A 12,413-nucleotide genomic window follows, 5' to 3' on the forward strand; every position below is an offset into this window, starting at 1 on the left:
AGCCAGTTTTAATAGGTGATTATTAAGAGATGTTTCCCTGAGCTCTGTGCCTCATGCATTGGCATTGGTAATCTCAGACGATGTAAAACTCCTATCTACTTGTATAGGAACTAGGTCCTTGTGATGTCACGTGGAGTGGCAATCGCATGAGCGCCAATCTGGCCTTTTTCAAATGAGGATAAAATTGACCATTGCCATTCCTCTAAACTGGTATTTCTAAAACCAAATAATTTGTATATTATAATTACACTAATGGTGAGAAACGAATCACAATCGATGCCTTTCATTTTCTTTGATGAAGGAAACTACCCTACTAGATAGGATGCTAAGTTGTACTAGTTCCTGCTGGATACTATGCCAGACGTGCTTTTTTGTTTTCCTTGTGGGAGTGTATGCGGTGAGTGGACCTACCATCCCCTCCATCCTCTCTCTTGCCACAAAGCAACGCAGCAACCAGCCAAGTCAAGCAGCCCTCTCTCTCTTTCGCCGTCAGCTGAGCAATCAACTTGTATGGTCTACTTCTACGCTCTTCCTCGCAGTGACAGGCCTCGGCAACGACTGCTGCCATCTCTTCCACCTGGTCATCCCTGGTCCTTGGACGCGTCATTAAATATTGAACACTATTATTTTTTGTGCGAAAGATCCACAGAGAAAAAATCATTCGCCTTCACCAGGATTCGATGCTTTAGCCAGTTAAGCTACCGAGGCGCCATTCTTCCCTGAGGATATTTGTGGACACTACCGGACAAGGTGTTGCTGGACTGCTGAGCATATGATGCCACAAGCAGTCCAACAGCACACAGCAGCACAAGCAGCGGAATGACGCCTCGGTAGCTTAACTCGCTATAGCACTTGACCGGAAATCGGGGGATCCAGGTTGGAATACCGGTTAAGGCGAATGATTTTTTCTCTGTGGATCTTTCGCACAATTGTGCATTGCGGGTGACTCCCGTAAAAAAGTTATCACCGCGGCTAGTCCCAGTATACTTTAAAAAATTATTTTTTGTATAAACGCAATTTTCTTTATGTTGAAAATATGGCTCATTTCCGTCACAGTGCCCTTGGTGCATTTTGTTTAGAGTATGCTAATGCTGATCCATTTCTCTCTCGACCATTCCCTCATGGCGCAAATGACATGAGCGGTTGGTTGCCTCCCCCAAGGACCATACCTTAAAAAACACACCCTATTCCTTCCACAAAATTTACATACCATATTTGATGGCAATTAAGCCAAATTTTTTTCCAAAATAATAGCTCAAAATATTCACCCCTTTCTAATACGTGTAGATTCGACCTTCATGGGTTACTCTTCAATACTGACTCCATTACGTTTACTAATACACATTTACAATAAAATTGAAGAATGTTGTACTTGTTACTGTTATTATTAAGGTCATCGCTAGTATGTGTCATTATTTAATGGTAATTTATCATATTATATACTACTATCATTTTACTCGCTTCTGTGATATTGTGGTAGTTCATAGTATAAATGCAATCACGATTGTTCAATGTCCCATTAAGATTTATATGATCGTATAAGATCTAAAAGGGAGTAACTTAAGTTGTTGGGGGGCCGTGCCTTCAGGTTGACTTTTTTTCCTGTGCGTACCACATTGAAATGACACTGCATCTTACACACCGGGGCATTTCAAACACAGTACATACTTTTTAAAAAGCAATCTAAAAAAACCTTATCTTCCTATGAGCATAATCCACACCATCTGTACAAGCAGAGAAATAAAAGCATCCGTACAGTTGTTTATAACATAAATGAAGCAAAAAACAAAAAAGTTAATCTTTTTCCTGCTCTGCAGTTAAATTTTGAAGTGTTACTATATACATACAGCTAAATCGCTCCTTAATGTTAAAATTAGGTTTAAGACTTGGCTTTTTGAGCATATTAATGTTGATATTGATCAGCAGTCGAGCACTGATTTTTTCTTTCTCAAATCTTGAAGACCCACACAGCCCAAGTTAAAATACAAGAACAATTGAGTTGAATAAGTAATTGTAAGAAATGAAAAGATGAGAATATTGTACAACATTTCAATGTTATGAAAGATTTACTATCCTGTTAACAAAAAATAACTTGCCTACCTAGCATCAATTAAAGAAATGAACAGGGAGTACTCATGTATTTCCCTCAAATCAAAATGTTTGATAGAAATGAACTTTACGTTCCCATATTGTATTACCAAACAAATTATTCATATCCAAGTAAGTATCAAATGAGCCATAGACCATTTTCACGTTGCAGCTAGTGATGGGTGAAAATAATTGATTTTCGATTATAATCTATTATTGTGTTCCGATTGTTTCGATTATGTAATCGATTATGAGGTGTCAATTTAATCGTTGAATCGTTTATTTAAGCTCGATCTTCACTTGAAAAAATCGGTGGCACCAGTTGTTGTTTGAATATATGCCTAATCACGTGATAACCAAGTACCGGTGGCTAAAATTTTATATAGCAATTATATAGCAGTATATTAGAATTGCTAGTGATAGGGAAAATTTGTATTGAAAAATCCTATGGTAGCCTCGCGATTATCCAACTTAAAATCGGTATAATTGTATGATTCGTTGCCTTCACATAATCAGTAGAATCATATGATTTGAAGCCTACTAAAAAATCATATGATTCGTTGCTTTAACATAATCGTATAATCATTGCCTACTAAAGTCATATGATTCAATGCCTACTAAAAGATCGTATGATTCATTGCCTTCACATAATCGGTAGAATCATATGATTTGATGCCTACTAAAAAATCATATGGTTCGTTGCCTTCACATAAATGGTAGAATTGCATGATTCGATGCCCACTGAAAAATCATATGATTTGTTGCCTGCACATAATCATTAGAATCGTACAATTCGATGCCTACTAAAAAAATCATATGATTCTACCGATTTTCAAAATAATCGATTATGCCATTCTGATTTTTACATTGAATCGATTTTTGGGAACAGATGATCATTTGATATGATTAATCGATTACGGCGGAATTTTGCCCATCTCTAGTTGCAACCCATTCATTATTCTGAAAATGAATTAGTAAAAAAAGTAAGTATTTACTAAAAACAGCTGCTTCACAACTGCCATAGGAAATAAATGAGCTACTCTACCATCCTGGATGTTCAGAGACAAGGAACACATGAAAACCAATTTGGGGGCTTAAATCTGTAGCCAAGATAGAAGGACTTACCTTGAATTGAAATTAGGAGGTAACCTCCGATTGGTTGCTTGCCGGTGACGAGAGAGACAGTTGGAGCCTCTGCTCCACTTAGATAGCCGTTGATCGACAGAATTCCGATATGCTTCTAAGCTCTGGCAAAAAAGAAAATATAAAAATACATTACATACAGGTACCACTAATGCTTAACTGTAGACAATTAACAATTCAATTCATCACAAAAAAATTGCCATAAAATGCTAATAAACACTTACCTGAGCTTGATAGGCAGTCACAAGAAGTGCACCTTCTTTATCTCTTATTTTACACTTTTCAAACTCCCTCTAAAATAAAAAAAATTAAAACTTGCACTCATTAACTTGCTACGGGAATTCACAAAGAAAAAAAATTACTTTAAAATAATGACACAAAAAAGAAATAATTACTCAAAAGCATTATTTAAACCAGAACTGGAATTACATAACATATTAATGTTATCATTAATCCCGATTCATTTTTTATTATAAAGTGTATAAACTAGGGATGGTCGCATCGGATACATCAGATCCAAATACCAGTGGATATTGCCCTTTATCGGATATAATAACGGATTCAAAGTCATGGAAGACATCAAATCTGGATCCAAAATTTTTAATTAAAGCATTAGTGAATACAAAGCCTGGTGTGGAAAAGGGTTCTGATTCTCTCTTCGCATGCACCAATACTCTGCGATGCTCATCCTACTCATGAACCATTTACATAATTTAAAAACTCTCACAGGGGTTATGTAACAGAATTTCAGCCTAGGAAAATTTTAAGGCAAAATACGACAGTTATATAGTGTGAATCTTCCCAAGAGATAGAACAACCATAGGGGGAGGTTCAGCACCTTAGGATAATAACCACTACTAAAGTCACTACACGGCAGATATCACAAAACCACAAACTCTCTCCCTCGGCCCATGCCCCTGACTTTTTTTTCCTATCTGAAAGCGAACAGACCATAAATCATTAGCTTTGAAGGAAAATATCAAATTACATTAGAACATTGGAAACATTACTCATCCCTCTCCTGTCTTACGGACCGACCTTTTTCAGTCAACCTGCTCCAAATTCACCCCATTTCTGTAGGCAATTGGTGTGTGAGACACCTATTGGACCCAACGGTGTCTAACAATAGCTTTGGGTAATTGGATGACATGCATGCGATTCAAAAAAGAATGAGACCAAACTGGATGCATTTCTGGCAGTATTTAGGTTTCTTATACTCTAATTGATTGACACAAAGCTTTCTAAATACAAAAAGGCTATACCAATGCTCAAAACTGTTCAAACAGCACAATTTAAAAAAAGCATGCGTTGCATGAGCACAATCAGAAGACAAGACAGAATGGAAACTCAAACTGCATGTATCACTTAGCTCGCCCACCTTCACCTTGAAGCCTATGATGTCACAAGGTTGCAAGTTCAGAAGTGATGGTACCCTGGCTCTCTTGCTCACAGTCGCATTGCTTGAAAGATGGAGGGAGCACGTTCCTTCCCCTCCACTTCTAATTTACGTGCTTCTGCAGCCCAACCCCTTGCTGAGCGGTCGTCTCGTTCTGTTAAAGTTCGCCGCAGTTGTCATCTGTATCGCTCTTAATTGCGTTTCAGGTTACACAGTTGCAATTTAATAAACTATACTTTTAGAAATGTTTTCCATGGTATGGAAACATTTTTATTTAAAGAGGGAGAACTCAATATATGCCATGTTGTGATTTTTTTTATGTCGGCGCTTGAGAGCACCCACTGCTTTCCTTTTTTTTTGTAACTTCTGTAGTCAGCCGTTGTCGGAGGAGAAGAGGGGAGGTTACAACCCCATCCAACCCCTAAGGGGAGAAAGTCCGCGAGAGTCGAGGGGAGGCGTAGTCAGTCGGTCGGGTACTGCAATTTTGGTCGGAGTTCAACAGATCCTCCCAGCATCCAGCAAGGCCAGTTAGGACTTCCTGGCTGAAGTTTTTAGTTTATGTAGTTGGCGATAGCCTGAGTATTGTTTCGTTCATTCCCTTTCCTTTATCTTTTGTTTTCCTATCATCACCGTGTCGTGTTACCCAACCTCTCCTGATTCTCAGTGATGCATAGGTGTACGAGCTAGCGAGTAGTTGTCCTTCCCCACCTACTCTGAGAGAATCTCTGAAGAGAAATTTATCAGAACCCCACCCCTTTCGAGTGTGGGAGGAAGCCCTATATTTACCCACACTGCTGTGTATTATATCGCCGACAATTCTTCGGGCACTCCCGGGCAGACGTTACAGTGTGCGTGCCCTGTGGTGTTAAAATATCGAGAGGGAATGCAAAATCCACCTCACTACTAATGAAGCATCTGCAACTGATACAGAAGTCAGTGCGCGATGAGAAAGTGACAAAATTCAGGGAAAACGTGTGAGGAAAATTTGAAAACATTAAAATATGTATGACAAGAAACTTGAATAGTTACTTCATTTTATAGCACGCCATAAAAAAAGCATTTGTATCCGAAAATATCTGAGGATCCAACACCTTAAATCAAGGATTCTATCTGGATCTGAAAAAAATCCTGGATCCATCCATCCCTAGTATAAACACCAAAAACTTTGAACTATGAGGAGATATTGGATGGATTGATTATTCATTCTTGGGAGTAAACTTACAAGGGGAGACCACGTACCTTGCTCCACCTCTCTCAATGCCGTATTTTTTATGGCATTCGGAATGGTGAACACATCTCTGAACTAATAGTGGTTCCGTTGAATGGGCCTTAGTTTGGCTGTAATTAATCAATTTTCAAGTGGTACTTTTCACAAGCCGTATATACATAATTCCAAAATATTGCATCCCTCAGCAGATGGGCCAGGTGGGGTAGTGGTAGCGTATATGACTCCCACCCAGGGGGCTACGGTTAGAGGCTTCGTCATGTCAGTATATTTTGCTGTCTTCATTGTGATCATACAGAGTCTAGTTTTTCATTAATTTTAATTGCAGCAAGCATAGACATGACACAATTTTTTTATCATCATAATAATGGCATTTAGGCATTTAAGCAGTGTCATTTCAAACATGGAGAAATGAAGGCTACACTTGCTGATCACCTCAAAAACATACCGAAAGATAAACGGGGGCCTAAAACAGTGGCTTTTTTTTGAAGAAATAACATTTGTCGGTGAGTCTCTAGTTATTATATTGAAAGGGCTACGGAAGATTTTGGTAAGCGGCGAGCACAAGACACATTTGGCATAATTGTTGCTTTTAACCCTCTAGCAGGCACAACTGTTATTTTTAAATGACTGGGCGAATGGCGTACTTTACCCATGATATGTGCATATATGATAACACTCGATTTTTGTTAAAATTATTCTTTATTTGTAGAAATTAATTCAATCTTGTACATTTATAGGTGATACAATTATAAAGGTACACAGGTGGTACACGGCCGGTCCTGCGGCGTAATTTATACGCCACGGGTTATGGGTTCTTCTTGCTAATCTAAAAAAATTAGCTACAATGCCTCAAACTTTTAAACTCGCAATATAGACAGTCAAAGTACATTGTAGGAATACACGAGACCATTCTAGACCAGAATGTACGTACAATGTTAAAATCCTTGGTTTTCGAAGATTGACATATTTTATACCCCAGCGCACCTGGTCCAGGGTTATCAACTTTTATTTCATCCTGCTTGTTAATTGAAATTATATTTTGGAATGGTTCTTTTAGCAGATAGGTGCTGTGTAATTAAACTCCCTTTGGAGTAGAGTGAATTACAAGTGTTTGAGAGATATGGCATTTTATATTAGTTTGTGTTCTTATTAATTATGTCTGTACGCATATTGTTTCTCCACGAGCCGTTAATGGTATGTGCTCTCACAAGAGTGGTTTTCATTTTTAATGCGGAAGTTGACAAGTACAAGCAAAGAAAAAATTTACATTTTAGTGCACACCAACCCTTGCTACTATAGTCGTCGTATCTCCGCGTTTGTAATGACACTGCTTAAATACCTTAATGCCATTATGATGATAAAAAAATTGTCTCAGGTCTATACTTGCTGCAATTAAAATTAATGAAAAACTTGATGCCGTATGATCACAATGAAGACAGCAAAAATACTGCCATGACGAGGCCCCGAGTCCTGGCCCCCTGGGTGGGAGTCATGTACGCTACCACTACCCCTCCTGACCCGTCTGCAGAGGGATGCGATATTTTGGAATTATATACGGCTCGTGAAAAATACCACATGAAAATTGATTAATTACAGACAAACTAAGGCCCATTCAATGGAACCACTACTAGTTCAGAGATGTGTTCACCATTCCGAATGCCATGAAAAATACAGCATTGAAAAAGGCGGAGCAAGTGGTCTACCCTTGTTAGTTTGAAAATAAATATGTAAACAGAAAAAGAAATGGAAGATGAAAAATATAGAGAATAAACTAATCAAAGCCACTTCTCTGCCCCCTTTAACCTTCTTTGCCAACACCGTTAGAGTAAATATTAGATTGAAACCATGAAATTTCGCCTAAAGATGATACCAAGTATCGAAGTCCATGTCAGGTGATAATTAAAATTCATAAGTGACATCATGAAGTTTTGCTTTATTTCCAATAAGACCTTTTGCTTCAGGAAGATGAAACGTCAAGGGACTCATAAGATATCACATTACCAGGAATCAAAAATCACACTACCTGAGATATAGCCAAAATTTAAAGGCAGTCCATCTCTAATGTAACCTCACAGCATGCACTTACCTTGTAGTACTCTATTATCTTGTCTTTTTCAGCCAATTGACTCTGTAGCGCATTTATTTCAGCCATATCACCAGTATTCTCCTTAGGACCTAAAGATTTGACCACACTTTGTGCTTTTTTAATACATCTTTGGAATTTCTCTTCCATTGCTTGCAATTCCATCTCTTTACAATGCATGCTTTCCTGGATTGTTGCAATTTTCTGGTCTGCAGAGAAAATTCATTCATTAGGTATCCAGCTCTACAATGCAGTACAAATAAGACATGTGAATATTTAACTGCCATCAAACTTACTTAATTCAGCCACATGGGCATTTTTCTCATCCAATTGAGAAGATTTCCTCTCCACATCTTCTTGTAGAAACTTCAACTGCTTCTCCAATGATGCTAATTGATGCTTTCCCCCTTGATTACCATGCGACTCAGGCTGGGACTGGAATTCTTCCAACTGACTCTCCAGTTCAAGTATTCTCTGATGGGCAACCCTAGAACAAAATAATTCATTTGTAACTCCATGGTAAAAAAAACAAATACACAGTGGTGCCCACATATAAGGATACCTCCAATAACAAATTCCCACTTTAAATTCAACGAAAACCATTCCCCATTCAAAAGATACCTTTTTGCCATGTAAAAAAGCCCATTTTGAACAAAGGCATACATGAAAGAGTCCCGCTTATCATGAAGTTGGTCTTGTGGCAAGGTCTGTGTGGTCTGGGAAAGGAAAAAAATGTCAGACACATGGGGTAGGGCTGAGTGATGATCCAGGGTAGTTTTGTGAAATTTGTGACTTAGCTACTTTCAACATGGTTATTATCTTACAAGGCTTGAGATTCCCCCTATTGTTGTTCAATCTCTTTGGAGGATGCACCTGTTGTATTTTGCCTTAAAAATTTTCACGGCTGGAATTCTGTTGTACCTATAGCCCCTGCGAGAGCTATTAAACAAAATGGTTCACGAGTAGGACAGGCATTGCAGTGCAACGGCGCATGCGAAGAGAGGACCAGGACTCTTTCCACTTCTTCTCATGGGATGCTGCATTCAATTTAAAATTTCAGATCCAGATTCCATTTCTTCAGTGAATTTAGATCTGAAGTATCCAGTGAAGTGTATTATCTGCAGATTGGATCCGAGGTATCCAATCCGACCATCCCTACTTTCAACATCTTTTAAGCTGGTAAAAAACATTATATGTAGTCATTTTAAGTTAATGAGACCTCTAACAATTTTCCATTATTTTTGCCCACAAATACTCGAAGGAGAAATCTACCATTAACAATGTAAATCCTCTTCTCAGACAATAAGAACACCCAAACTCCCACCTATACCACAGGCTATGCAAAACTCATCTCGGTAATGCACTTCGCAACTCCTACTTCATCACTACGGAGGTCAATAGAGGAGGAAGAAAGTGTTAAGAGTAAATGGAAAATCTGAAATTCCCATCAACATAGACAATAAGTTGAATAAGACCAAAGTCGCAAAAAACTAAAAGATTTCGAGAGACTAAAAGAATGGTGCACCAATGGAAACTTCTAGAGTGCACACAGGGGGGGTGGTTGGATGCCGCAATGCCTTAAAAACTGCACGCATCATTCACTCAAGGTCATTTTTGTCAAAAGTCTTGTCAAGAATCTTTCGTCAAAACTGAGGCGCCCATAGGTCTGTGGAAGGGAAGCTCTACCATTGACCCGGAGAAGCCGAGGGAGGAGATCACTCTCGTGCAAGAATCAACAGAATCAAATACACTCCTTTCAGCAAACCTCGTACCTTTCATTTCTCACCGATTATGTCCCTCTGAGAGGACCACCTTCGCAGTCCGGAATCCCTCAGCATCAGTCAAGTTCCCTAGTCTGAGTCGCCCCTTGTCAAGCCATCCACAAGAGGACAAGACAATATGCTATAACATGGCTAATTCGTTACCCCATCATAACATCTCGTCCCTTCAAAAACAACATCTCAAAAACAACATCCCAAAAATAGTTCAGAAAAGTTCTTGCATTTGTACCACAAATCTTGAATCTACATGACCTCTTTGCTCATCCTGTGAAAACCCCAAAAGCACTTCCCTACATTGAACCCCTTTTTAAAAAAGTCACAATTTCCCCAATCCCATTGAATTCATTACCCTGAGGTTTTACAGTATCAGAACTGGGGTGTAACAAAGATATAATAGTTAACATTTAATAAGAGCAAAGATTCCAACTTTAAAAAAATTGGGGCCACTGACTCGGTAAGGAATACATAACTCCTGAAAGTTTCATTTCACTTGCTGGAAAAAGCTTATTCTTCCATCTCCCATTAATGGCATTTTCCCCAAGAAGACAAAACATTGAGTAGTAAAATACTCAACATAACAGCGAGTACAAAAAGATTCCAGAGCAGTACATCGATCAGCTCTGAAACCTTTAGAATAAAATTAGCATAATACCTATTTTCATCCCGCAGAGATTTTAACATCTGATCCATGTCATCCATGACAGCCTCAATAGCTGGAGATCTTGCTTCTTCTGGGCGATGCTGGCTCATCTTCAACATTTTATTTTCATGCTGCAGTCTCAGGATCTTTTCCCTGAAAGTAACCAATACAAATCAGAGCCAAGTCCCACATTGATGTCTCATGCATACTCAGAAAAGAAATGACCAAATTTTGGCAATAAAGCTACTGAAAAAAATTGAACTATTCATCTCTGGGAACTAAGCCAATTATAGTAAAGAATCCTCACAGCTTTAACTTTTGCCTTTCAACCACTACCTTGGTTAACATGACAGTTCAGAAAAATATACATGTAAGTATTTTGATTCCGCAAACATGATTTGGATAAATGTTTGGATCCTACATATGGATTTGGATTCTATACGATGTCTAAGTGTATCACACATGCTCCACTTTCTCTCGACATATACTGTGGTCTAGCAATAAGTTTCATTCGTATACTGAATTTTTCTTTGCTTGTGTGTGTACATTGGATACAAAAAACCCAACCCTAAACTCTAACTTTGCTGTCTCAAGAACTCTTTAGTCACAGACAATTGTATTTCCGAGGTTATTTTATTTTTATTTCATTTCTAGTGGTTTTGCAGTGCACCCCTAGGATCCCACACTCTCCAGACTGCGTTCAAATGGTCCCCTCAGTCTTCCACTCACTCCCCCTACATGTAGTGGATATATCATTATTTGCACTTCTTTCTGGTGGTTTGAACATTGACCCCGATCCAGCACTATGTGAACTTAAGCCTGATTCCCTGAGTTATTTCCCAAAAACCCATGTCCAATCTCAAAAAATGTAACAAAAAAATGATTTATCTCTCTTAAACTCTAATCCAGCTTTTTAAAATTGTCAAATTGAGTGAAGCTCTCTTCAGAAACTTGACTGGAATTTTGAGCTACTAACTTACCCCTCTACAAAATACAGTCAACTCTCATTAATACCAACAACGTAATAGGGTGGTCTCCTATTATTTTTTTATTGCCTAAATCGAAAGATTATTACTCCTGGAGTATGTATTTCACGCTTTTAGATTTTGAAATGACAATATCTATTTTTTGCTATTAAATGAAAAGTGAAAAATTTCAAGTGCGCGAAAATGCGACGGCTAAGTAGGAATGATGAGAAAACTCCGTGTGACGTCATTATGGTTCCCACTGCCGCATGGGAGGTGACCTTGGGGCGAGGCTTTGAGCGCTGATACAATGCAGGATGCTAGCAGGTAGCGCTTGGCTTAAATAAGGATTATTATTACCTTATCAGACGAAGAAAACTTTCCGACCTTAGCCAGTTTTAATAGGTGATTATTAAGACATGTTTCCCTGAGCTCTGTGCCTCATGCATGCATTGGCAATCTCAGACGATGTAAAACTCCTATCTACTCTTATAGAATCCAGGTCCCTGTGACGCTATGTGGAGTGGCATCGCATGGGCGCCATTTTGGCCTTTTTCAAATGAGGATAAAATTGACCATTGCCATTCGTCTAAACCGGGATTTCTAAAAACCAAATAATTTGTATATTATGAATACAGTTAGTCCTCGTTCTTCATCACCCCATTTAACGTCATTTCGCGATAACGTCACGAAAATTTTGAGACCGTCATTCGATTATCGCACCTTTGCTTCGCGATAACGTCAGGTCTGGTCAGGTCTTTTAAATTTCGCGCGAGAAAAAATGCGAAGCGGCGGGCGTTGCAGGTTGTTCGTTTTTGTGGGCGGCAATACAGTCAGTCTAAACGAAGTGTAAAACGGTGTGTTTATTGTCAATTTCGATTACGTTTATAGCAAATTTTCTGCAAAATTAATTCTTAGGTAGGTGCGCAAATGTTAAGTGCGTAAATGTCAAGTAAAGTTTCAGCAAATTTTACTTGACATAACGGTTTTCTGGAACCTGAAAAGTGATTTCTAGGAATTTTTCCGGGTAGAACTCGGAGTATTTGTCATCACTTTTTCGCCGTGTTCTCAATAATCTTGGTTCCTGTA

The 12,413-nt window shown here is 38.6% G+C and overlaps 1 protein-coding gene across 2 annotated transcripts in view; it reads right to left on the reverse strand.

The window, feature by feature from the left end:
• The window catches only part of LOC124171926 (protein Hook homolog 3), a 36,695-nt gene that overhangs the window by 3,478 nt on the left and 20,804 nt on the right, over nucleotides 1-12,413 (reverse strand). The window contains exons 11-15 of one of the 2 annotated variants that reach the window (XM_046551355.1): nucleotides 10,372-10,512; nucleotides 8,235-8,425; nucleotides 7,942-8,147; nucleotides 3,456-3,524; nucleotides 3,214-3,335 (exon numbers count right to left, since the gene is read on the reverse strand). In XM_046551355.1, coding sequence (XP_046407311.1) covers nucleotides 3,214-3,335; nucleotides 3,456-3,524; nucleotides 7,942-8,147; nucleotides 8,235-8,425; nucleotides 10,372-10,512 — 729 coding nt within the window. Of the gene's footprint in view, nucleotides 1-3,209; nucleotides 3,336-3,455; nucleotides 3,525-7,941; nucleotides 8,148-8,234; nucleotides 8,426-10,371; nucleotides 10,513-12,413 lie in introns of those variants that run through there. The other variant, XM_046551356.1, reaches the window with a different exon arrangement.

This window comes from Ischnura elegans, chromosome X (genome assembly GCF_921293095.1).
Source record: "Ischnura elegans chromosome X, ioIscEleg1.1, whole genome shotgun sequence".
Taxonomy (NCBI): Eukaryota; Metazoa; Arthropoda; class Insecta; order Odonata; family Coenagrionidae; genus Ischnura; species Ischnura elegans.